Below are 27,643 nucleotides of genomic sequence, written 5' to 3' on the forward strand. Positions count from 1 at the left end.
TTAGAAATAGCATGTATGTGGATAAAGATTTACATAACTTGTCTCAAAAAAGTTGACTGGAAGAATGGTATTTGTAAAGTCTTTGATGACCTACTTAATATTTAATAGTATCCTTTGCCAGCTAACAGTCTATTAATTTTATTGACTCTAGTTCGTGATCTTTTCCCAGATTGGGAGTCAAAAATAATAATTTAATGATAATCTTTAAACAGATTGAATAAGACCTTCAGGGAGTCGTGTTTGTCCCCAAAATTAAGATGCTGTTGAGGCACGTGTGCTTCAAATCAGAGTGCTGTGTGAAGGCTTGGCAGTTGGGTCCCTGCCACCCATGTTGTAGGTTCAAATTCTAGTTTCAGCTCTTGGCTTCAGTCTGGTACTGCCCAGAAACTGCTAGCATTTGGGAGCTGGATTAGCAGATTGAAGAACTCCCTGCTTTGACAATAATTTAAAAGAACATCTTTAGCTTTCGGGATTGGCACCATGGTATAGTAGACTGGGGCTCTGCCTACAGTACCAGTATCCAGTGTATGCACCGTTTCAAGTTCCAGTGGCTCCACTTTCAATCCTGCTCCTTGCCAGTGGCCTTGGAAGGCAGTGGAAGGCCCAGGTTCTTTGACCTTGTACCCACCTGGGGACCTGGAGGAGACTCCTGACTCCTGGCACCTGGTTTAGGATAGGTCTAGCTCTGGCTGTTGCAGCCATTTGAGGAGTGAACCAACAGATGGAAGAGCTCTCTAACTCGATCTTTTAAAACAAAAATCTCTTCTAAAAACACCTCCAGCTTTTCTCACTTTAATGTGGATATTTAAGTTTGGCAATTTCAATAGGCAGCCAATGATAATATCTTTTTTGCAGGCACATAGGAAGGATGACTTACCTGCTAATACTTGGGGCAAAGAAAGTCCCCTCAACCTCAGAGAGTAATAAAGTGGGTTTTTCTAGGCTTATTAGTGAGTCACTGGCACATATGAAAGCAACAATTATTGGGGTCAGTGTGATGTCCAATTGGCTAATCCCCTACCTTGTGATGTTAACATTCCATATGGGCTCCAGTTTCTGTCCCAGTTGTTCCACTTGCCATCCAGCTCTCTGCTTATGGCCTGGAAAATCAGAGGAGGATGTGCTAAAAACTTGGGACCCTAGAAGAAGCTCCTGGCTCCTGGCTTTGAAATGACTCTGCTCCAACGGCTGCACCTATTCTGGAGAGTGAACCAGCAGTTGGAAGATCTCTCTGCTTCTCCAATGTTTTGTAAATCTGCTTTATCAATAAAAATGAATAAATCTTGAAAAATAAAAGCAGGATTCCCTTCTTCCTTACTTTTAACCAAACCAGACCCATCTGGATGACTTCCCTTTCTGCTTTTCCTCCTCCTCCTTCTCCATTTTTTTCTCCGCCTCCTCTTCCTCCTGCTCCTCTTCTTCTTCCTCTTCTTCTCTTCTTCTAAGATATATTAGTTTTCCTTGGAAGGACATATTTACAGAGAAAGGGAGAGACATCCACTGGTTCACTCTCCATACAGCCAAAATGGCTGGAACTTAGTCAATCCAAAGCCAGAAGTCAGGAGCCATACCAGAAGTCTTGGTCTCCCACATGAGTGCAGGACCTCAAGCCTGTGGGCCATCTCCTCTGCTTTCCCAGGCATACGTATGGAATTGGATGGAAGTGGGGCAGCTGAGACATAAAACAGTACCCATATGGCATCCCCGCACTTGCAAAGGGGAGGATTAACCAACTGAGCCATCGTGTTGCTCTCCCCATCCCATCCAAAATCTGAACTTTTGTGTTTACATTTGAGGCTGACTCACAAGATGACCTCCCTACCAAAAGTTCTATCAGAGGACTGCCTCCACCAGGTCCTCGAACACCATTTATGGAAAGGAGGCTGCTCCTTATAAATGCAGACTCCTACCCAAGATCTATGTTGTGAAATCTCTGCTTTAGCCGTTGTGCTTTAACCAGCTTCATGGGCTTTTATTATAGTCTCCGGAGAATGAGACTCAGTAGATTCTAGCTCGCAGACACTCATACACAGGAAGGCACATTAACCAGTAACTCATTGGCACATTCAAATCTTTTCTAAAAGTTGAAGTTCATGCATCTCAATCTTTGCATGTATTTTTCTAGAATAGCTCTAAACACTTTTGTTACTCTTTAGCTTTGCAATCATTAAAATATGTTTTTCTCTTCAAATAACCTCATAAGTTAACTCAAAATTACAGTTCCTGGAGTCACTTGCCACAGTGTTTCAGGTAATAGAATCAGAAGAGTTCAAGAATCTAGAAATGCTAGAAAAGTTTTAATCTCCCTATAAATAAAAAAAGTCTCCAGCTGCCTGAGCCAGTGGGATTTACTTTGCCATCTGTTGAGCCTTGGTATGTGTGACAAATAGTGGCTTGGGAATACCTGCCTGGACATAGCAGGTCATGCCTTTAACCTAGTGGTACTGCAGACAGTCTGAACTTAACTGGCCTTCTCCACAGTCTATAAAATTCAGGGATACGGCTTTTCCTATGATCTAGGCCAGAATCCTGTGTTCTGACCCCTTGGCAAATGAATACACAAACAGGACCGTTACAGGTGCTAAGGTTTCTTTACTGAGGCTTGGAGAGACTTCTTATTACTCAGATCCTTACCAGGCAGAAGGGGCCAGACCCCTAACTGGTGCTGTTGAATGCCATTTTCCAGCAAGGTCTGGCCATGAAAGTGAACGACATGTATGTCTTTGGAGCTGCCCATGTTCATCAGGTATAACCTCACCCACTCTTGCTCGTACATTCTCAAGCCAGGCAAGTTGTAGATCATCCCATTAATGGCTGAAAGAACAAAAAAAATTGCAATCAATCAAACATTTGCAGAGATTAGAATGGAGGCTGGTAAGGAGATATGGGACTCACCACCTGTATTTTTCATTGTTTTGCATTCCTAGGCCCACTCCTTGCATAGAAAGGCCTTTCCGATATATCACCAAGCCAGGGAAAGGCTGAACTAGAGCCCCCAGCTCCTCCTGATGTCACTCGCAGCAGCCCCCAGAAGTATGGGTGAGCTCTGGCTCAGTAGTGTCACTCTTTCCTCAGAGTTTACCCTTTGCCTGCTCTGCTCTTTCCCCAGGTGAGTTCATGTTGCAAAAGTTGCCTTCCAACAAAAAAGATGACGACCAACACGAGCAGATCAAGCAAACTTCAGATGAATGGAATAAGCAAACCAGTGCTGTAGCATGCTACTCCAAGGCCTGCTAAATTCAGAGATGGTTCCAGGCAAGATTAGGGAGCCAGCTCTGATCTCCGATACACGAGCAATATGTTGGCACCTCTTCCTCTTCCCACATTAAATGGCCACCTGTGGACCCAACACTGTGTAATGTCTTCTTCATTGTTGTTATTGTTGTTAAGCAATAGCAACTTCCTTCCTGCTATACTGAATTGTTGACCGATTACCCAAACCACAAGTCCTCAGGGACCAGAACTCTCCCAATCATCAAACTTAAAAAAAAAAAAAGTATTTCCTAGTCTCTCTATATTTTTTTGTTTCTACTCCACTGACACTTTTTGTTACCCACCAAGTCCTAAATCGTACCTAACTCATTAAAACCATTTTTGCAATTCAGTGGCCAATGTGCATGTTAAATTCCTGAATGGATTTCCAAGGGGGCTTTTCCTGGTACAAACTCCCAAGTCTTCTCTTGCTACCATGTTCTCATTACCTGTGACCTAATGTCCTAGTGTCCTGCCTCAACTTCTTCTCCTGTATTCTGGTTGTCACCTTGTAACTGCTGAGAAAATCATTTTGATTTTAGAAAAGTTGCGAGCTTATTTTGAATTGCAGGATTATGTGGACTGTTTCAGTATAGGTTAGCGGCTGAGGCACACAGGTTTTTTTGTGTGTTGATGGTTTGCCTTGGCAGCAGCTTCTGTGTGTCACCTTTGAGACATCCCCTCCTCCTCTCCCCTGCAGGGTCGCCTGGCAAGTTTCAGCAGTCTTCTGATGGGCCAAGGAGCCAGTCTTAATGGCAGCTCCAGTTGCCTCAGAAGGCTCCGCCAGGATCAGAGATTAAAGCGAAGTCAAAAGTAAATACCATGAAATTCATGTGCGTTTTTTGCTTCTGAGGGGGTGATTCTCCAAGATCTTTTGGACTTCTTTTCATAGTACCAGCTTTTCTTTTCATCAAAGGTCATAAAGAGTAAGACAAATTCCCTCCTGTCCACAGGCATATTGCTCGACTTATGAAGTGTTCCTTTTCGGCAGATCAGAAGAGGCCCTATCAAGCCTGAGTGGATATCTTTTTCCTGGAAGACAGCAAGAGCACAATATAGGCACCTGACAAAGCTCCTGGAAATGGAATTAGAAGCTTATTGAAATTCATGCATACTTTTTTTTTTTTTTTTGCAAAAGTACATTTTTCCATGAATGTGTAAACATCCAGATCTGGGCCAGACCAAAAAAAAAAAAAGGGACCAGGGACTCCATACTGTTCTCATGTGTGGATGACAGGAGCCTAATCACCCGGGCCATTTTCAGCTGCCTTCCCCAGTGCTTTAGCAGGTAGCTGGATTGGAGATGGAATAGTCAGGACTCAAACCAACACTCCAATGTGTGACGCTGGCATTGCGAGTGGAGGCCTAACCTAAGGCACCACAATCCCAGCCCCCTCCAGGAACTTGTCAAAGAACTCTGGAAGTGTTTCCTGCTCAGGATCTTCCTTGCTCATGTGAGAAATGTGAGACAGAATTATATCTACAGATTATAAAGATCCAGGAACGTCTTAGAGGGTCTCAATTTAAAAGTTACAAATGAGTAGCCTAAAACTGCTGGAGAGTTATCATTTGATTTTGCTGCATTAGAGTCCTTGGACTTGTTCTTCTGTTTTTGTTTTTAAATTCATTACAGTACTGATGATAATATTCTTGCTAATATGATGGACACTAATTATTGAGCATCACTACTATAATAAATGCTTTGCCTGTAGCATATAATTAAATTCTCTCATACTATATGTGTGTGTGTGTGTGTGTGTGTGTGTGTGCATACACATCATTCATTAAATAAATGTACTTGGGCCCAGCGTGGTAACCTAGTGGCTAAAGTACACATCTTGCATGGGCCAGGATCCCATATAAGTGCCATTTTATGTCCCGGTGGCCTCGCTTCCCATCCAGCTCCCTGCTTTGCAGCCTGGGAAAGTATTCGAGAATGGACCAAAGCCTAGGGACCCTGCACCCGCTTGGGAGACCTGGAGAAAGCTCCTGGCTTCAGATTGGCTCAGCTCCAGATGCTGTGGCTACTTAGGAACTGAATCAGCAGACAGAAGATCTTCTTCTCTGTATATCTGAATTTCCAATAAAATATAAATAAATCTTTAAAAACTAACTAACTAACTAAAGTGCCTTCTATTATGCTTAGTTTTCCCAGGGTCATGTCACTAACTAATGACAGGACAGAAATTTAATTCTATGCCTTGCTTTTCCAAGTATGTCTAAAACAAAGAGATTTTCCTGTTGAGAACAGAGAGGGAAAACTGCATATATTTGCCACAACCAACGTATTATTTTGAAATATAAATAATAAAAATAATTAGTAATCAGTATATGCACACATATACAGATAAATAGTATGCAATGAAACAAATAAAGAAGTCTTAACTTTTCAGAAGGAAGCTAATACTTGTTCAAGAAAATTGCAAATGACTTCCTTCTTTTACAAACATAGGCATTCAAACTTAGGGCCAACTATCGGAATATTCCTCCCTCCTGTTCACTGAAGAAGTGTTTGTCTCTCTGTTGTTTGAAGAGTTGAATGGAGAGTGTCTGCTTATGGTTGTACTGATGGTTGATCACAACTATTGCACAATTCTCCTGAAGGACAAGACAGATACTTAGCAAAATAGCCAAACCTTTCCATTTGATGGGTCCAGGCTATCAGATCAAGGCAATGGCAGAAACATTCGATGGAAGTACTTACCATGTTCACTGCTGAGTAGTAGGCCCAGGCCCGGCAAGCAGAGCCAGGGCTTTCGGGTCCTGCTCGCTCCGTGGCATGCCATACATATGAATAGCTGTCGTTTGGTTGAATAGCATTATCGCCCTGAAACCACTCAGGAGATTCATCTTCATAAGTTTTTCCCTCGGAAGATTTGTCATAGGAAAGACCATGGACATGAAGAGAGTATGGTCTGGATGCTAAATTCTTAAAACGAACCTAGAAATGGGAATGATCCAAATATATAATTAAGGCAAATTCAAACCCCAAAATGTCAGCGTTACCAGACCAAAGTGGGAACTAAAGAAATGAGCACTAAGACATAGCGACTGCTTACAATTACAGCATAACTTTATAAAATATTGCTGTTGTTTCCTTTAATTTTTATAGCCATCTCATTATATCTCATGATCCAAGTACCTTCAGAAACATCAAAATATGTTTATGCTTAGGCTGAAGGCTGCCAAATTGACATTGTCTATAAACGAGATGTTAGTGATAGGCACTGCAGGGTTGAAGGAGAATGAAGCTTGGTCCTGGCTCCTAGGAAGTTTCTAATAAGCTCCAGATGGTGAGAGATTTGCATATGTGAACCCAAGCTTCAGTATGTAGACAACAGGTACTATTAAAAAATTCGAGGCTGGATTATATGGGGGAAAGACTGGAAGAATTAAGGAAAGCTTTTTGGGGAAACAGAATTGACCTTTATGAAGTGAATAGAAGTTCAGCAGAGACAGAAATAGGAAAATCAAAGAAGAAACAAAACATGTTGTGGAGAGGGATCGGCCCGAGCTGGGAAACAGCAGGGTTCCGGGTGTAGGGAGATGACAGAAAGCACAAGGGTGGCTGAGACTTGGTGACAAACAAGATTGGAGGAGACCAGATTGGGACCAACTGGTAGAGGGTCTTAAAGGCCAGGTGGGAAGCTTTTATGTCTCTGTACCACCTATGGAGAAAATCCTTCTAGTTCTTCTTGTGACTTCCAAAGTTTAAAAACCCCATAACAAACGAGAAAGAAGATTGTTGCCTCTTGTTGCTTCATGAGTCACTTACAATAATTAATTCTCATATCCCTATTATCTCACTTTTAAATGACAACTGCAAAATTTGGCAATTCCTCAAAAAAGTTTTGGGGTCTCTAAAACCTTATTTAAGACCCAAGGTCATTTCCCTATATATATATATATATATATATAGATAGATAGATATATTTTAAGTTTAGAAAGAATAACGAAGTCAATTTCATAATCAAAGCCAGCAATATACCTGGAACCGGATAGGAGACTTTAAAGAAAATGACCGGGACTGGAATGACACTTAAGAAACTTGCTCAGGTTTGGCCCAATGGCTCAGTGACTAAAATCCTTGCTTGTATGTGCCAGGTTCCCATATGAGCACCGATTCATGTCCCAGGTGCTCCACTTCTCTTCCAGCTCCCTGCTTGTGGCCTGGGAAAGCAGTAGAGGATGGCCCAAAGATTTGTGACCTTGCACTCTTGTGGGAGACCTGGAGGAAGGCCCGGCTTCTGGCTTTGGATAGGCTCAATTCCAGCCATTGCAGCCACCTGGGGAGCAAATCAGTGGGTAGAAGATCTTTCCCTCTGTAACTCCTTCTATCTGTAAGTCTGCCTTTCCAATAAAAATAAATAAATCTTTAAACACACACACACACACACACAATTTGTTCACTTCTGGAGTAACATGGAGACGCATTCGCTTACCTTAATTATTTTCTATAAATTCTTTTCTTTCTCTTTAAGGAAAACATCAGGAGATGTTTCTAAATGTTTAGAGCTGCCACGAATTCAGCTGTCGCTACCTCTGCTGCAATGAAATCTAACTGAATGGGTCCTGAACATTTTAATTTTCTTATTTGATTTTAGATGGAAGTCACAGTGTGACCTCTTTTACATTATATTGTTTTCAGTACTTTTTATTTATATTATTATAGATTCAGAGAGGCAGGGAGGGAGAGAGAGAGCTCCCCATCTGCTGATTTACTCCTCTGATTCTTCCACAATATCTGAGGCTGATTCAGAGAAAAGAAGAAAGCTAGGAATTCAATCTTGGAATCCCAGGTGAGTAGCAGGAACCGGAGATCCTGAGCCATCACCTACTGCCTCCCGGGGTGAGAAGTGGAAAGAAGCTGGAACCAGGAGTCACTGCATCATGGGATGTGTGTGTCCTGGCAAGAAGAGTCTTAGCTGTTGGGCCAAGCACTATGTCCCTAATTTTCATCACTTTAAAAAAAATTTATGAAATTTTGCAGGGGGGCTGAGTTTATTGAATTGCTCAGTAAGCAACTTTTGAAACTAAATGGAATCATTTATTAGTTCAAGAAAAATAAATAAATCACTCCTAACTCTCTCGCCAATGTCACTCTCACAATCTCTGTGGTGCTTGTGGAAAAAGTCCCATGACAATTCTGGTAGAGTTCAAAAGATGCTTACTTGGATAACATCATCCACTTCAGCTCTAATGACAGGGCCAAGAATGCCAAGATGTTCTTCATACTCTCCCTGGGGATCACGTTTCGTAAAAGTACTGTCTAGGTACTTTCGAAAAATGACTTTTTTATACACAGTATCCTTCGGAATATCATGCGTGTCTTCATTATCCATGTCACTAAAACGATAGCAATAGTATTTGCTTAAAGGAAGAAATCAACGATGTAGCAAATTGACTCTGAATACAATACCTAGTACAGAGGAAGTCTTTAGTGAGGCCTGGATGGAAAATGAATGGAAACACAAGCCAGTAAGTATCTTCCAATGCCTAGCTACAGTATCATTTCCTAGGTAAAGCTTTTTATCATTATTTACAATAACAGATGGTATATAGTGATAAAGTTACTTCCTTCAATACCTCTAAAGTGTATGTAGTAACTAAGAGATTTGGCAGTTATCTGATAATATCTAACTCTTCTACCAGGGTTTTAACCTTTTCAGTTTCAGGTGTTGTGCCTGTTTTCTCAAAATACTTTTCCTGCCTCATATAATCCAGCACATAATACGTATATTTTTTACCAACATTTAGACTAATAAGTGAATATAATTATACTTTAACAGAGAAAGCCAAAACATCAAAGGCATAAAAATGACTCAATGAGACAGTGCCAAAGTTTAGTTAACAGAATTCTGAGACCATTCCTGCGGTCAGATATATTCCACTCTAGGCACTTTCCTTATATTTGCTTTTGCTAAAAATCAAATTCCCAAGAGTTATGACATTGCTTTGAGCAAGGATACTTTAAGAATGGCCCCAAAGCGCAAGCAGGAAAAGTGAGAGTAGCCACATGGGATTGCATCCAAATGACACATTTATGCAAAGTGCAGGAAATAACAGGACCACCTATGGAAGGGAGAAAACATTTTAAAATCATGTATCTGATAAGTAGTTATTATCTAGAATACAGTGAACTCAACACAATAAGAGAAAAATCCCAAATAACTAAGTTAATAAAAGAGACAAAGGATTTGAAAGATATTTTTCAATAAAAGACATACAAATGATCAATAAATAAATGAACAAATATTCAATATAACCAATAATCAGATACACAGACTAAATCAGCAGGAAATATTTCTATCTCTCTACATCTGTTAGAATGGATGTTATAAGAAAGATAGGAGATTTGTGTTGGTCACCATGAGGAGTAATGGGAACTCCTACACACTGTTAGTAATAACATACGGAAAGGTTCTCAAAAAAATTAAAACATGGACCTACCTTGTGACAGTCCCATTTCTGGGTGTACAGCCAAAGGACATGAAACCAGTATGTCAAACAGAAATCTGCTCTTCCAGATTCAGTATACCATAATTCACAATAATAAAGATATGGAATAAATCTAAACATCAACCAACACATGAACAAGAAAATGTGGTACACTGATGTTCTCCCTTATATGGTAGAGCTGAATTTTAAGAAACTTAAAAATTAAAAACTTAGAAAGAAATGTTTATATCAGTATTGTTGCAAAAAATGGCTCTGTCTGACTCCATTTCCTTTGTTAAATTGATGTTTAAGAATATTACACTGGGCCCGGCGTGGTGGCGCAGTGGTTAAGGTCCTCGCCTTGCATGACCGGGATCCCATATGGGCGCCGGTTCTGATCCCGGCAGCCCCGCTTCCCTCCCAGCTCCCTGCCTGTGGCCCGGGAAAGCAGTCGAGGACGGCCCAAAGCTTTGGGACCCTGCACCCGCGTGGGAGACCCGGAAGAGGCTCCTGGCTTCGGATCGGCATAGCATTGGCCGTTGCGCTCACTTGGTAAGTGAATCATTGGACGGAAGATCTTCCTCTTTGTCTCTCCGCCTTTCCAATAAATAAACAATAAAAATAAATCTTTAAAAAAAAAAGAATATTACACTACCGTGGTTCTAATGATTGGTGCTTATTCTATGTGAAAATGTCCATTTTTCCATTTGATTTTTGCTTATAGCCATTGTCTGCATTTTCACTAATCTAGGGGTTTTTGCTTGTTGAATGTTTTATTTATGGTGGCATTAAGCCCTTGACTGCAATTTAAATTAATGGCATGTTATCAAAAATGAAGGGTAAATGGAATAGAGGCAGGAGAGAGTGGGAGGAAGAGAGGGAATAGTGTTGTATTCTCGAAGTGTATCTATGAACTGTATTGAATCTGTTAAAAATTTTAGAAATATTTTTTAAAAGCAATATGTGTATATACAATAAGATACTATTCAACATAAAAAAGAAAATTCTGTCATTTGCTGCAACATAGATGCTCTTGGAGAACATGACATTAAATGAACTAAGCCAGGCACAAGAGTACGGGTACTGTTGAGCTCGCTTATACAGACTGAGTATCTTAAAACACTTGGTATCGGAAATGTGTCAAAATACAGAGTTTTTCGTATGTTGGAATGCTTGCATAGTTTTAATAGTTAAACATCTCTAACCTTAAAATCTGAAAGTCTCCAGAATCTGCAACATTTTGTGTGTCACATCAGAGCTCAAAAAGTTTCAGATTTCAGAACTTTTCAGATTTGGGATTTTTGGATTAGGGCCGCTCAACCTGTTTGTGGAATCAAGCAACAATGAACTCATAGAAATAGACAGCCGAATGGTGACTACTGAGGATAGCAGGTGAGGGAGGATGTTGGTCAACCGAAACAAAATTGTATGTCCTCAGAAATAGATCTACTGTACCACATGGCAACATAGTTAGTAGCAATGCATTACAACACTTGAAAATTGCTAAATGGTTAGAGTTTAAGTTCTTGCCACAAACAAGTATGTGAGATAATACATATGCCAATATGCTTGCTTTAGTCATTTGACAATTCATCTATATTAAATATGCTGTACAACTTCAGTGTACACAAAGCAAAACCCATGGTACACCGTTACTGTGGAATACTTTTCAACGGCAAAGTGAACAGGCTTGACAAGCATGGATGGATCTCTGAAGAATTACACCAGTGAAACATAAGGATATAAAAGGGAAAAATTACCCAAATCTTTGTGCAAATTTTGAATAATCCCAGGATACTTCTTCAGCAGCAATGTAGTAATATCTCCTGTTTCCATTTTTGCTGCGAAGGAGATACCATGCTGCGATGTTGTCGGGATTTCTGGAGGAGTTGGTATCTGTCCTAACGTCAGTTTTGTAAGGGTCATCATACGTCACATACTCAGTTTCAGAATAGTCATACTCATTGCTCTGGACCTCCTGCTTTGGAACAATCTCAACGTAGTCTCCATTATCTCCACTGACACCCACCACAACCAGTGGATTAAACTCATCAGATGTAGAAGTCTCATCGAGTATAGGAGATGAAGGAGATGGCAGGTGTTCGGGGTCTGGATAAGGAAAAGCCTGACTAGATTCTGGAAGAGGCGATGACTGATTAAATTCAGAAGGGGAGTGTGTCTGATCAAAGTCTGGAAGAGATGATGGTACAGGAAGGGTGGTCTGACTGATGTTTGGAGATGGAGTCACCTGCTGGCCAAGATCTGGGGAGGAAGTCATTTGGTCAAGGTCTGAGTACGTCGCCTGACCAAGGTCTGGGGGAAGTGCCATCTGACCAACAAGGTCTGGGGAAGAAGTTATCTGGTCTGTGCATGGGAAAAGAGGCACCTGGTCAAAATCCGGGGAAAGGGGCATCTGGCCAAAATCTGAGCAGGAGGAGGTCACCTGACCAAGGTCTGGGGAAGTGGCTAATTGGTCAAGGTCTGATGATGTGGTTGTTTGTCCTCTTTCATGTCCCAAGGAAGGGGACGTTTGACTATTGTCAGTAGGAAAGGACTCAAGACTAAGGTCATACTCAAGCATCTGTGTAACTTCTGGGGGAGACGATTTGGGAGTGGAGACTGTAGTAGAGTGTTTTGGTTCAGAGTCTTGGGTAGGGAATGTGGGATGGTGTTCCTCTGCGGAAACTGTCTGATAAAGATCTCGAGGGGAGCTTGTCTGCCCAATGTCATTTGGGACATTTTGATTTTGGTCAGGAAGTGTGGCCGTCATGTCAAGGTTCACGGAAGGGGATGTTTGGATGAGGTCAATGGGAAGAGAGGTTTCTTTGGGCTCATGAGGGAACAATGAATGATCAAGTCTTCTGTCTGAAAACGTAGCATAGCCCTGCCTTCGAGGGTGGAATCCCCTGGGAGACAGAAGGACATGATGTACAAGTTTCTCTTCCCTTCTCTTTTTTCGCGTCTTAATGGAAAAGGGGCTTTTCTTCAGTCCTCTGTGTCCATCCTGCTGTACTTGCAGAGATGTTCGTGGGACTCCAGAAAAATTTTTGTGGCTGCTGTGCTTTCTAGGCTTGCTTGTGAGGAGGGTGGGCTCTTCCCCAGATCTTGAGGCACCCTGGGAGCTGTTCAGCACTTTGTTAGGGGCCACATCTTCATCAGGATCTTGGATTATTTCATAACTACCTTTCTCAGAAACCAAATGCCATTTCCCATTCAACATCTTGGATGGAGTCTTTTGTTTTAAGAGTAAGGGATCACCAGGAAGCTTCTCCCAGTGCTCTATTCTGGAAGCAGACGCATTCTTTTGGTTTAAATGTCTCTCAAATTTATCTGCTGGTAATTTCTTCCAGAAGAACTTATGCTTTGTTCTGCTGTCTCTTCCTGCCTTGGATACCTTATGTTCAGTATGTTCTTGACTTCTGAATTGCTTTGCTTCCAATGGAAGTAAGTGTATCCCTGTGATTATCGACTGTGAGTGGTCTTCCATAGGGTCTTCGGAATAAGGGCTGGCCTCTTCAGCAGAAGAGGTAATGGAGTCCTTGTCTAAAGCAGCGTGGGGTCTCAGGGGGGACCCAACTGTAGTAGTTACTGAAGGTGGAAAGCTGTTCTGAGGGTCTGTGAGGTTATTGCTCATACCCCTAGTAATTTTGTTTGTAGAAGAATTTGAACCAACAGCTGAATCTGTGCTTGGAGGAATTAATTCAGAGCTATCCTGTAGGGCTAAGGCAGTAAGATTAACCTCGTCTTGCTCCTGGTTCAGCGATGAATTTCTGAATGTCCTAATTCCTAAAAAGGAAGCCAGAAGATCTGATTCATCCACATCCTCTTCATCTCCGTTTTCTGTAGAATCATGTATTTTCCGTGTATCTATGGGGGTAGCTGTTGGAGGCTGATAAATCTCATATGAGTCTGCATCATAATCCCGGATGCATTTAACATCCCTGAATCTCAGTCTTAGGTTTTTGCTTCTTGGACTGGAGTTCACAGTAGTTAACATCCAAGTTCCTACACAAGAAAAAAAAAAGTAGCTGAAAGTCTGGGAAAAGTTACGAAACACCAGGATTCACTTTGTGAGTAATTTCTGGTGAGTTATAGTCAGGGATACCCAAGTGTGATGTGTTGTAGACTGCTCATCTATAAACTGTTGACTACCACTCCACAATTACATAGATGAAGCAACTGAAAACAAACGTCTTAAAAACTTTTTATGCCCTCTTTCCTGTTTCCTCCTTCTCTTCCTCTAAAGTCATAATCAGAGTAGTTATCTCATTAAACAGAACACAGATCAAAGCGATTGCTCAATGGAGATGAGGGGGTGGGGAAGAACTTTTCAGCACAGATACTTCATGCTTTTTAGAATACATCAACAGTTGAATCAAGAATAAAATGGACCTTGATAATCATAAATATCTTGTTAGCTGCATATGTTGTATGAGAATTAGAGGGATAATGAACGTATCTACTCCCTCAAATAATAACATTTAGTTATCCTACAGCGATCAAGGAGGTGAACTTGAGAAGCAATGGTACTCAGTAGAGCTGAAGTAGAAGTCCTTGTCAGAATTCCCTGTTGAACACAGAATAGATTCCATATCAGTGTCCTCTCCATAGTCAGTTCTTACCAACATTATCCATTGTGACAGTCACAGATTCTCCACGCATGGGGATGAGGGTCAAGGTATCCTCATGTCTCTTGTTATAGATGAAGGAGTGTCCAGTAAAATGAATGGTCAAAATGTCATCTTGCTTCCCCACACTGCAGAAGTGCCACTGGACAGTGTCATCAAAACAGAACCCCAAAATGGGTATGCTCTCCGGCACATAACCATTGATAGCTGAAAGAGAAGGATCCGTTCAAGTGCCAGGCCTGTGTCCACAAAAGGGCATGTGCCTGATACCTAAGATAATGTCCCAGGGGAAGTTGGGGATGTGTCAAAACATTGCTTAGGCAAATTTAGCTTTACCGGACCTAAAATGTTGACCAAAATATCAAACTTCCCAAATGAGAGCTGTGTTCCTGGTTAGTGGGGAACAAATGTAGGGCTAAATATGATGCCTTTCACTTATACACATTTACTCTTTCCTGTGTCAAATGCACATCAAATATTTCGCGATCTGTGTTCCGCTTTTAAAGAGATGCTGGAGATCAGTTTAGATTATTATTCAGAAAACTTTATCTGAAGAAAAACCACAATATGTAGACTTCTTCTCGACATATTAGTCATTGAGTAATAAAAGATGTGCCTAAAAATGAAGATTATTCAGCGTGTTTTCCCATTTGTATTTTTACTCTAATCTATACCTTTCATTCGAGTGTCAAATTCATCAATTTTTCTTTATCCACAAAGAGATACTGAGTTAGGCAATATTTTCACTTAGGTAGTAAGCATGATAATAAAATAAAAAATATGAGTATGGTGTTTGGCTTAACAAACAAAGGTTGACATAGGCAATTTCTTCATCCTGTGTCAGAATGCCTGAGTTTGAATTCTGACCGCTCTGCTTCTGATCCAGCTGCCTTCTGATGAGTCCCCTGGAGACAAGAGTGAAGGCTCTACAGCTTGTGTCCCTGCCACCCATGTGGGAGGTCTGGATTGAGCTCCTGGCTCCTGGCTGTGATTGGAATCCTGGATGCTACAGACTTTTGGGTAGTGAATATGTAGAGAGAAAATCAGTCTGTCTCTCTGACTTTAAAACAAAAAAATAGGAATTTTTTTTTTTTAATTACAAAGTCAGATATACAGAGAGGAGGAGAGATAGAGAGGAAGATTCTCCTTCCGATGATTCATTCCCCAAGTGAGCACAAAAACTGGTGCTGTGCCGATCCGAAGCCAGGAGCCAGGAACCTCCTCCAGGTTTCTCAGACAGGTGCAGGATCCCAAAGCATTGGGCCATCCTCGACTGCTTTCCCAGGCCACAAGCAGGGAGCTGGATGAGAAGTGGAGCTGCTGGGATTAGAACCGGTGCCCATATGGGATCCCAGTGCATTCAAGGCGAGGACTCTAGCCACTAGGTCACCACACTGGGGCCAGGAATAAATTTTAAAACATGGAAAATATTATCCCTGTGAAGGCATTGCCCATGTTTTTCTGGGTTATCACTGTAACTTTATCACTATACAGTGTTGATGATTAACAAAATATTCAAGTGGGAGCTTAACAAATGCAGGTTGGATCATAGATGTGTCATTTGAGCATTATCCTAGACACTTTTCTAAACAATTTATACTTTCACTGTCCAATATGGTACATGTTGAACACTTTAGAAGTGGTTAGACAGGTTTGAGATGTGATACAAAGGTAAAATACACACTGCCTGTAAAATGTACAAGATTCTCTTTTCTTGTCAACGGGACCATAAGAAAATTTAAAATTACAATTCCTCTAGCCTGAACTTAATGCTCCTCTCAACCCTTTTTATGCATTGCCTTTCTACGACTCTTGGGTCCCCATAATCATTTCATTGGACTTTCAACTAACAATCCCTGCTTTGAATTAGTTGGTTTTTTTCCCCCATGATAAAAAAGTATTCCACCTCATACCCAGTTGAAGAGTTCCAGATACCCAGAACAAGACCCACCTTCTTGTCTGGCTCACCTGTGCCTTCATATATACACAGCAACACATATCTGGGTTAGGACATGAAAAGGATAATATTGTTTGACGTCTTGTGTGGGAGACCACAAGCCTTAGGCACTACAAGGTCATGCAGGGGGTTGTATTATCAAGCCTTTGGTTCAGAATTGAGCACAAGAGTTGCTCTGTGCTGAGCATTTCTACCCGTAATCTACCCATCAGCGAGTGGGCACAGTCACTACTTCAACTCCAGGAGTGAAAAGTGACACAAACTGTGTCAGACTTACTGCTCATGATATTTGATTCATAAAACTTGGGGTTGTCACGTTTCACCTCATCAGGATTTTCACAAAACTTGTTGATGTTGTCTTCAAGGTACCAGCTCTTGTTCTCATCAAACACCGCGAACACTGCCTGCTGCTCAATGTCCGCTGCTCTCTAGGAAGTGAAAATGCTGCGAATGATTAACGGCCCGTGAGATTGGCTGTATCACTGGGTACGTCTCGGAAACCAAAGGGACATTGTCCTTGAGTTCACAGATGCCACATTAGGCAGTTATGTGAGTCCCCTGTGTGCTAAAATTCAAGGCAATATGTAAAGGCAGACAACAGCAGACCAGATCACTCAAAGGCAAAACAAGGCACAAATAGATAAACCCCACTTCATCACAACGAATGCGAAGTCTGCTTATACCCATAACTGGTCACCTTTCAACACGGACAATCCACTGACTATGTTTAACATATTTACAAAGAGGGCCTGGCGTTTGATGCAGCCAGATCCTAAAGCTCTTGCTTCTGTTGCCAATATCCCACACCAGATCACAGGCTCGAGTCCTGGCTGATTTACTTCTCATCCAGGTTTCCTTGCTAATGTTCCTAGGAAGACAACAGAACAGGGTCTGAATACTGCAGACACCGTTATTAATGGGAGAGGCAATGATGGGGTTCTCCGCTCTCTGCTTCGCTTTGGTCCAGCCGAAGCTGCTGCGGGTATTTGGGGAGTGAATCAGTGGATAGAAGATCTCTCTGTTTCTCTGTCTCTGCTTCACTAAACACTCTGCCTTACAAATACACAAACAGATCTTTAAGGAGTTTTACAAAAATAAGAGTTGCAAAGAACCATGCAGAAAGGTACAAAGAGGAGCGGCCTGTCTTCCTACTCATTTTCTTTTCTTGATAAGTAAATCTGAATGTTCGAAAAATCCATGTGAGATTTATCCAGGTGAATATTTGTATTGTTTGCCTTAGGATAAGATCTCTTTGATGATCATCTGGCCTAACTGAAAATTTTAGGTTAATAATAGGAGATCACTATTTCAATGAAGACAAACACCTAAGATCAGTACCTTTGTGCCTAATATTTATACAGTTTATATCATTCCTTTTCTAGTTTAGTCTCATTGGAAGTGGGTCATTGTGTGGATCTAGCTTCATGAGACATTACGTCTCCAAGTGCATTGGTTTTCACGGTATCTCTCCTCTTGAAAACTTCTAAAATATACGGGTACAGAGCTTGACGCATTTTCTAGGGGTTATTTCAATGAACCCCCAAGAATCCTTGTAAAAATTTGGGGAGGGGCATTTCTCATTTGATAACAGGAGGAAAAAAATGAAGAGAAGTGATGTGACTTGCTCATCACATAACCAATACCAGAAGACCTGGAATTTTCAACTAAAAATGCAGTGGTCACACTAGAGATCTGCCTCCTGCAGTAAGATTTCATACAGAAGCCGCCCAACAATGTAGCCAATGCAATAATAATAATATACATTATCATACACACACACACACCAAAGAGAATAAATTAGTGTTTACTGTTATCTAGAAGGGAAAAGCTCCATTGTAAAAATCAGACATATCCAATCTGCTCCATTTATAAGAAGATAACATAGCTGCTTCCAGGATCAACTGACCTGTATGCCTCGCTTGTCCAAGGATCTGCTCTTACAGATGAGCAGTAGCCCTATGAGTCCCGAGGCAATGTCCCTCGTGATGTCCACGTCGCTGTAGTACGGTCTCGTTAGACACTGAGCATCATGTTCTGAGGGCTCGTCAAACTCTAGGATGTTCCACTTATAAACATAGGTTTCCCCCGGTTGAACTGCTCTGATCACAGTGTTATTGCCTAGAAGAAAATATATTCAAAAAGCTGCCATTTAGAAAGATATTTAATAGCTAATGTGATGAAGAGAAGAGATGGATAAGTAATAGACAAAATGCAAAATTTCCTTAGAACAATTGATATCAGGATAGGAATATTTTCATATTAAATGCCACATGAATTGGGAAGCAACATCCAGGAGGGGCACAGTACTCCCAATAAGACTGAGCAAAAGTGATCTTCACCAAAACACATGATCATCAAGCTCTCTTCAACTGAACATAAGAAAAAGATCCTTAAATGTGTACATGAAAAAAATCAACTGACATATAAAGGAATGCCAGTTAAACTCACAGGAGATCTCTCACAGGAAACTCTACGGGCCAGAAGAGAATGGAGCGACATATTCCAGATTGCAAAAGAAAAAAAATGATCAGACCAGAATAACGTACCCAGTGAAGCTTTCCTTTGTCTTTGAAAATGAAATAAAATTTTTCCACAGTAAAGAAAATTTAAAAGAATTTGCCTCTTCCAAACCTGCCCTGGAAGGCATATTTAAAAATGTTCTCTTGACAGAAGAGAGGAATAGCACCCACCAAAGCAAAGGCAAATAAGAATATCCCAGTAAATAATAACAGAAGACTAAATCAATGAACAACCTATTGCTAAAATGAGAGAACAAAATTATCACCCATTCATATTAACCCTGAATATAAATAGCTTAAATTCACCAAACATCATAGATTAGTAGACTGGATTAAAAAAATAAAACCCATCTATTTGTTCCCTACAGGAGACATATCTCAGAAACTATATCTCAGGGATTTTTATTTTTTTAGTTTCACCTCTTCAAAACACATTCTTTCTCATTAAATTATTTACTGACTCATAGATCATACAGTAGCATCAATTTGTTAAGAAGATTCTTGATTTCCTTTTTCATTTCTTCAGCGACACATTCATCATTCAGTAGCATGTTATTTAACTTCATGCCATTGTAAATTTCTGCTTTTCTTCCTGTTGTTGACTTTGTATTGTGGCATGGTAACAGGGATTCATAGTAACTGTAATGGAGACTATCATATCCAGATGTGAGGATACATTACAGTAAACATCTCTACTTCCAGACCAAAGATGGATTCCCCGGTAAAACTGTTTACTATATCTTGACAATAGGATGCTGGACTCTCTGCCATTGTCCATGCCTGCAATGATGGACACATTACTATAGTAATAATACAGGGGAACTCGGAAGGGAAGAGGCGATTGGAGAGGGGGTAAGGCAAATCCCAGGGCCTATGGAACTGCATCATAGAATGATGATGATGACGACGATGATGATAAGAAGAACAAGAATTTTTAAAAAAGAAAAAAGATTCCACTTGAACCCCAATTGATGTCGTCATTCAATCTTGTCCCACTAGAGGGCGCCATTACACTATAAAAGACACCGCATTTGAGGCGATCCAGCAGGATTCTTTCCATCCAGGTTTGGCTGCGTGATGCAGTTTTTCTGGATAGTTCTGCATGTCTACTGCTTGATTGCACTGCTCTGCCACTAAGGAACGAGGACTGTAGGAAAACATGGGGGCGGGGGACTCTCAAAGCTCACCAGCTCCGTTCAGTAGAAATGAAATGTGCAAACCTGAGGTGAAGGAAGAGTTGACTTCAGCTTCGTAAGGAGACAGTGTCACTCCGTGAGGGTAAATACTGTAGGGGCGGCTGGCCATGTTTTTGAACACGATCTACAAAGTTAAATGGAAGTTGTTATTCCAGGATTTAAGGTGGATTATGAAAGCTGCAATAGGAATTAACTCGGCATATTTGCTGATTGAGCCGGTAGGTGGCGTAGCTATGTGCACGCACGAGTGCCCTTATGTGACTATGCGCAGGCTGTGGGGAGATTCTTTTTATTTGCATAGCAGCCTCTTTCCATTCCCTGACAGGAGTGTTTCCGAGGTTCGCACTCACACATCAGCTGGCACTCTGATGGATAAAAGTCTTTGCCTGCGATGCTGGCATCACATATGAATACTGGTTCAAGGCCTGGCTGCTCCATTTCTCCTACAGTTCCCTGCTAATGCATTTGGGAAGGCAGTAGAAGGTGGTCCAAGGGCTCCTGGGACTGCTGCACCCATGAGCGACACCCAGAAAGGACCTTCTAAATCCTGGCTGTGACCTGGCTGTGACCTGGCCATCGTAGGCATCTGGGGCATGAACCAGTGGAGGGAAGATCTCTCTCCTGATCCCTCCCTGTCACTCTCTGTGTTCAAAATCAATAAAATAAAATACCTTTTCTAAAAAGGCTGAAATAGAGGAATTTGACATGAGAATAGCGATGGGTTGGAAATGGTCCCCTGCCTAAAGTCAGTCTCCACCCTCCTCCCTTCCTTTCAGCTTGAACTGCCCATCACTTTGAATCTGTTTCTTCATTTTGCAAATGATCTCCTTGGCCTGCAAGCCACATCTCCTCGGATTACTGTCAAGGCAGTCATCTCCTGGTGGGCCATCGCAACTAGCTAAGTTCCACGTCCTCAAAAGGAGATTTAAACCAGCCAAGAACACCTTGGACAGGTTGGGAGCAAGAGGCATAAAGAACGAACGTTTTCTCACCTTGTTAGTTTTTTAAATAAATATATATTGTTTAATTTGAAAGGCTCAGTTATTAGGAAGGAGTGTTGAGAAGCAGGGAACAAGGGAGAGAGATAGCGAGAGAGAGAGAGACCGACACAGATAATTCTTCCATATGCTGGTTCACTCGCTGAATGCCTGCGAAGGCCAAGGCTAGGCCAGGCTGAAGTCAGGGTCAGGAGCTTCACATGAGCACACAAGCTCAAGCACTTGGACCGTCTTCCACTGCCTTCCCAGACACAATCCAGGAAGCTGGATTGGGAGTGGAATATTCAAGATTCCAATTGGTCCTACTATGGAATGCTGGTGTTCCAGCAGCAGCTTAACCCACTGTGCCATGACCGTGCTGCCTTGTTTCTTAGGTTAGTTTTTAAACGGACAAAACTGGCCGCTTCATCATCACTACTGATACATGAGTCTTAGTTAGATCCCTTAATCTTCAAGCGAGAAATTATTACCTTCTGCTTTTTTGATTGCCAAAGCATTGAATCAGTGGGCTGGCTGTCCGTATTCTAACATCTTAAGATTGCAATCTTTAATTGCCTGCAGCACAGAGCTTGCACATAAGGGATGTGATAGAACATTGAAGGGGAATTGTAGGAAAACTCCTGGCTCCTGATAGTGTATTAAAATTTACCTTCCTCAAAAATCAAGGATTAGAGAGCCGCAAAGGCGACCCCATTCAAGAATTGTTTTTACCCAACAGCATTTACTGTCACAGTCTCAGCTCTGAAGGGAACCAGCAAAGAGCTATGCAGCTTTATATTAGCGGAGTGCGCATGTGGCATAACTGTCAGAACATCTTTTGGGATGTCCACACCCCAGACCACAGAGCCTGGTTGGAGTCCCAGCTGCGCTTCTAGTCCAACTTCCTGCTATCGTGCAGGTTGGGAAGCGGTCGGTCATGATTCAAGTACTTAGATCTGTTTCATGTACGCAGGAGATCCCCACAGAATTCAGGGTTTCTGGTTGGGGTCTGGCCTTCTTGTTGCTGCTCTGGTCATTTAGGGAGTGAACTTGTGAATGGGAAATCTCTGTCTCTTCCTTTCAAATTCAATGAAAGCAAATTCTGAAATTAAAAATCTAGTATAGCTATTATGGAAATTTTGGCAAGAATATCATCCGTTGGGCCCGGTGTGGTGGCGCAGTGGTTAAGGTCCTCACCTTGCATGCCCGGGATCCCATATGGGTGCCGGTTCTTATCCCAGCAGCCCCACTTCCCATCCAGCTCCCTGCCTGTGGCCTGGGAAAGCAGTCGAGGACAGCCCAGTGCTTTGGGACCCTGCACCCGCGTGGGAGACCTGGAAGAAGTTCCTGGTTCCTGACTTCGGATCGGCATAGCATCGACCGTTGCGCTCACTTGGGGAGTGAATCATCGGACGGAAGATCTTCCTCTCTGTCTCTCCTTTCTGTATATCTGCCTTTCCAATAAAAATAAAATAAATCTTAAAAAAAAAAAAAGAATATCATCCGTTTTATCACATAGCATCCCTTTTTGAAGCCTCCAGGGAAGAAATCCTTTGTAGGGCTCAGTGAAGGGAAACTTGCTTTCTAAAGTAGATATTGTAAATATTGCCCTGGTATGTTTAATTTTTCACCACAGCATCTGGCAACATCTGCAGAGAGTCTGACAAGAACATATGACATAGATGAGTATTGCATGGTACTCTGTGACTTTACTTTTCCCACATATTATCTTTACCTCTGATTATACTCTTTTCTTTCTTTATATGTGATAAACTGTTTATATACATCATATGATTAGGTAGACTATAAACAAATACAAAGAGTTAATGAAAGCTAAAGCTACATTTCTAACACCTTTCCCTCATACGATTAATCTGAGAAGCAGGTACCCATGGTGTGTCTCTCACAGCCTGGTCTCTGCCTTGCTCTGTATTTCTGTTACTTACTCTGAGTGTGTCTCTGACCTGGGCTCTGATAATAGGGCCCAGAATCCCATCTTCTTTTAGATTGGTATTTTCCATGCGTTTGGTGAAGTTCTCATCTTGATACTGTTTATAAACCACTTTCTTGTAAAGTTTTCCAATCTGGTTTGAGAAATTATCCAAGTGCATAGACCTGTATTTTCTTAAAAGGAAGTGAATGACAACAAAATTAAAGCAATTCCTCCAGCAGAATCCCTGGTGTAACAGGGAAACCCTGGTGCTGAGACAGGCCACTTTTGCATCAGACAAAATGCTCTTCCTCTGCCTCAGAAAAAAAAAAAAAAAGAGAGAGAGAAAGAGAGAGAGAGTTCCTTAGATACTTGCATTGTAATTGTTCATTGGGAAAACCACAGTTCATTAGCTACAAGCAGCTACTTAAACTTTTCTAATAATCACTGAACAGCTACTTTAGGTGTCTCTAAAACAAAGTCTCTTTGGGTTTCAAGGGTAGGAAACAGTGCAAGTTTTCTAAAGTCTTTTCTATTACTTAATCTATGATACTCTTTCTGGTTTTCCAGATATTTCTCCACCTTTAAAAAGCATGCCATCCTCTATTCATTTCTCTCTCTCTCTCTCTTTCTTTCTCTCTCTCTCTCCCTTTTGAATTAAATGAACTAAATCTTAAAAGGAAGGGGTACTGTTGTGGTGTGGAGGGTAAAGCCACCTCCTGTGGCGGCACAGACAGGTACCAGTCCCAGTCCTAGCTCCTCCACTTTGAAAACTGCTCTCTGCTAATGTGCCTGGGAAAGCAGAGGAGGATAACCCAAGCGCCTGTGTCACTGCACCCTGGTGGGAGACCTGGAGTAATTTCATTAAGCTAGTTTTCTATTGAAGGATATTTTGGGTTGTTACCAAGCTTCTGCAATTACTAAAAATGTGGACGTGAATACCCTACACATGCATCATTTTACCTGCAAGCAAATCTATTTACATACTTAGTCCCAGAGTGAGACTGAAAGGACACAACATACATATATTATAAATATAAGCTTGATACATATTTCTGATACATATTCCTCAATCAGGAATGTGTGAATGCTTTGCTACAATCATTTCGGCAGAGGGTGTATTTGAACTAGTGATCTGATAGAAGAAAAACAATATGCATTTCTTTTAGTATGAGTGAGCTTCAGTTTCTTTGCAAGTGCTTGAGAGCTAGTTGAACTTCCAAATTTGTTATCTGATATATTCCTGCATTGATTTTTTTTTTTGAAAAGTAGTATCAAATGCATAGAACTGAAATGAAGCGTTTAGGCATGTCTAAAACAGTGTTTGGTATGCACGTCTTCAACAAGCACTGACTTCCGCTGCTCCTGCTGTTTTTTAGAATGCAGTATCTTGGCAAATACAGGGTAGATGAAGAGTAATTTAGACAAGAATATTGTGTCTCTGTTAACTCATGGACTTTTACTCCTATACTTCTGGCACTCCAGAACATTTCTAGTGTATTTGTTCTGGACTAGAAGGTGTCTAATGTATTTGCACAGCAGTATGAACCGAACAGCTCACCTGTCTATATTGGCTGGTATTATCGGAGCGTAGTCCCAGATGACTTCCTCTGCAGCGATAAAGTATTCCCATCTCTTAATATAGCGCCTCTGGTCACGAGTTAGTTTCTTGGGACTCCTGGTTTTCTTTGGGCAGTTCTTAATATTAAGATATGCCCGCATCCCAGCTGAGATAGAATATAAAGACAGTGAAAGAGTTTAAGATTATGGCTGATCAACAACGTGTTTTTTTTTTTTTTTAATATTCTTGTGAAAGGCTTAAATAATTACAGTGAAAGTAATGCTCTGGCAATTTTTATACCTTTCGGTTTGAACACTCTGTGGAGTTCAGGAGGGGCTAGACTAAAAAACTGGAAAAAAGGAAGAATTAGTGGAAAATCTTGGGGGGAGCCCCTTGGTTTCTTTGGGAGTGGGAAGATGTCTTACTATATTCAGAGTCTGAAACTCTGTCCTAGGTCTTGATGAGTTCTCATTGTTTCTGTTACCTATCCTTTCGTCTGTGGAATGAAGATAACGCTAGCACTTTGTGCATTTGGTAACTTGGTGCTCCCACAAGTTCGTAGACTTTTGTCTTATTCTAGCACAGGACCTTTTTCTTATGTCACGTATGCGATTTCCAAAGAAAGATGAACTCTATCTATGCACTTGTTTCCTTCCCTTTCCCCTCCTTTTAAGGAAGTAGAGATTTCTTCAACTTTCATTTAATTAAAAACAAGTTTGGGCAATTCCTCTGCTTCCTCCACCAATAACCAATGTGTCATAAGACTAAGTGCAGTCTTTCAAATCTGCTTTTAGAGTGCAAAGCTTGTTTATTTGGAGTGTTAGTGGCTTGAAAGGATAAAGGAGAAGGGAAGAGGCGTTACCTGGAAAGAACAGATCCTGTATTGAGAATTATGGCTGTCAGAGGAGTTACCTGCCTTGGAAATGCTTAGTGATGAAAGAAGAGATGGTCCACCTTCCCTCTGAGCTCACAGTCATATTTGCAGTGGTAGACGTTGCACTGACAAGAGTGACAGCTGAGACCTTGTGATGGTTGTGCTCCAGGACCTGGCCATTGAAATGAATGGAAAACAACTCTGGCCCAGAGCTCATGCCAATCAGATGCCAGCTGATGTGGTCATGGGCACAAACCGTTATATCTGGGGGAAAAAGAAGATGGTAACAGAAGCAGATTCAGTGCTCTGTAATCACATTGTCATGCATCAACATGTATTGAACATCTATTATGTGCAGCAGGCATTGTGCATTTTTTTTTTTTTTGAGGAGAGGCCAGTGAGGGTGGGGCAGATGCTCCAGCTGTGGTTCTCGTCCTGCAGAAGAAGTCATCTGTGTGATGGGCAAAGAAGTATTCACAACATAATACAAGAAATGGTATTATAGACCTAACAAGTGGTATAACAGAGATTAAAACAAGTAGAACCAAGAGATCGGGGCATAGCTGAATGCATGATGGGATTAGCAGTGTAGTGACCAACCATACAGGCTTACTCAAATCTGAAGCATTTCCCAGGATATAGCACTTTCAGTGTTGGAACTGGCAAATCCCAAGACAAAAGCATCCCAGTATGGTCACTCCAATCTGGTTTGGCGAGAATCACCAGCCACTCCAGCCCTAAATTCAGGGGCCAAATCCTATTAACACAGATCGAGGTCATAGGCCTGCCTAAGTTGCTTCTTTAGCCACATGATTTGTTTTTAACAACAAGGCAATGAGATATCCTATGGTTTATACCCTTAATATGCAAAGGACAAGTGTTCCTTATACTGGATCCCTGGAAGCTTTTCATGCATGGAGTAATGAGAACTGAGAACAAAAGCTTGAGTTTGTTACTTCTCTGAGCTGACAGGGCCTGAAACAATGGCCGCTGGGTCAGTGCTAGAGTAGAACCTTGTCTTGGATTTCAAATTTCAGATCTATTATCTCAAGACACTCAATAATGGGGCTGAGATAGTCCCCACCGCAAGGCGGGGACAGAGACCCTGGCCTTCTCCTGGCCCGGGAGCAACTAAAGCCTCCCTTGTGGGTGAGTACCCGCGGGAGATGGCTGGGAGCTGGGGGTAAATTCCTAGCTCTCCCCTGCCCCCGCCAGCCAAAAGCTGGCGGCAAGACAGGTCAAGTGGGTCTCAGTCTCAGGACAAGGGGCAGGCTTAACCCCCCATCAAGGTGGCATTTGTCGGGGGTGCCCTTGCCGGATGGAACCCTGCCAGGGTCTCGGCCACAGTCCCCTCCGCAAGGCAGGGACAGAGACCTCGGTCTTGGGTGGCCAGTGCACCAAGTGGTGCCAGGCTCTGCCTGCTGGCCGTCCAGCGGCGAGCTCTGGGGTTTTTATGATATGAAATAGCTGCTTAGGGACACCCATAAGTAAGACCAGCGTTAGCGTAGGTGAGACTCTAATTTTTGGTGATTCCCAGGACCCGGGACATGAAACCTTAATGCAAGTGTGGGACTGAGACCTGAATGTTCGGAGTAAGCAAACCTTAGTCCACAAACATGATTGGAACATAGGGAGCAACTCAGGACATGCCCAGCTTGGTTTTGGCTCCAACTGGTCCACATTAAGCACAGAGTTGAGCCACGGTGTCTAAGGCAGGGGTCGTGACAGGTGGATGGGGCTGCGGTTGGGTCTGGATACAGTTGTCTCCCTTGGCACAAGTGTGGACTGGAAAAAGACGTACCGGGCCGGGCCAGAACGCAACACCTTCTGGCACTTTGGAGTACCAGGGTAGATGTGGAACAGACTAGGCTAGGTCCCAACCCCAACTGAGCCATATACGAGCTATATGGGGGTGTGGACGACCGTGGCTGGGCTGAAACACCCTACAGCAAGAACCAGAATGGGATGATGGCCAGTTAGGAAAGGCCACTGTTCCTGCTAGGACAGGAGGCGAACTGGCACATGGACCCACTGGTATGCACGAAACCTGGCACATGAAGGGGTTCTGATGGAGGAGCCCAGGCAATTCCTCTGGCAGGACACAGACCCCGCAGGTCAGCGCAAGAAACATGGAAGGCAACAGCCAAGAGGTCGTGGAAAGTGTCCCAATGGCATGCATTTGGCATGGGTCGGGGGCAGACCAGGCTGAATCTGTTCATGTCATCCACTGGTAAATCTGAACGCCAGAGCAGAATGTGGGTCGAACCAGGTCCAGTTGTGACAAAGGCAACACACAATTTGGAATGCCAAG

At 42.1% G+C, this 27,643-nt stretch overlaps 1 protein-coding gene across 5 annotated transcripts in view; it reads right to left on the reverse strand.

Annotated features, from left to right (window-relative positions):
* The window catches only part of F5 (coagulation factor V), a 65,105-nt gene that overhangs the window by 17,569 nt on the left and 19,893 nt on the right, over positions 1–27,643 (reverse strand). For 4 of the 5 annotated variants that reach the window (XM_040986799.1, XM_040986801.1, XM_040986800.1 and 1 more), the window contains 12 exons: positions 25,375–25,596; positions 24,459–24,624; positions 22,914–23,091; positions 20,015–20,114; positions 18,182–18,393; positions 16,553–16,703; positions 14,313–14,525; positions 11,451–13,695; positions 8,424–8,598; positions 5,957–6,193; positions 4,074–4,284; positions 2,635–2,814 (listed from right to left, as the gene is read on the reverse strand). In XM_040986799.1, coding sequence (XP_040842733.1) covers positions 2,635–2,814; positions 4,074–4,284; positions 5,957–6,193; positions 8,424–8,598; positions 11,451–13,695; positions 14,313–14,525; positions 16,553–16,703; positions 18,182–18,393; positions 20,015–20,114; positions 22,914–23,091; positions 24,459–24,624; positions 25,375–25,596 — 4,290 coding nt within the window. Of the gene's footprint in view, positions 1–2,634; positions 2,815–4,073; positions 4,285–5,956; positions 6,194–8,423; positions 8,599–11,450; positions 13,696–14,312; positions 14,526–16,552; positions 16,704–18,181; positions 18,394–20,014; positions 20,115–22,913; positions 23,092–24,458; positions 24,625–25,370; positions 25,597–27,643 lie in introns of those variants that run through there. The other variant, XM_040986803.1, reaches the window with a different exon arrangement.

This window comes from Ochotona curzoniae, unplaced genomic scaffold (genome assembly GCF_017591425.1).
Source record: "Ochotona curzoniae isolate NIBS_2020 unplaced genomic scaffold, NIBS_Ocur_1.0 contig_4558, whole genome shotgun sequence".
NCBI classification, from domain to species: domain Eukaryota; kingdom Metazoa; phylum Chordata; class Mammalia; order Lagomorpha; family Ochotonidae; genus Ochotona; species Ochotona curzoniae.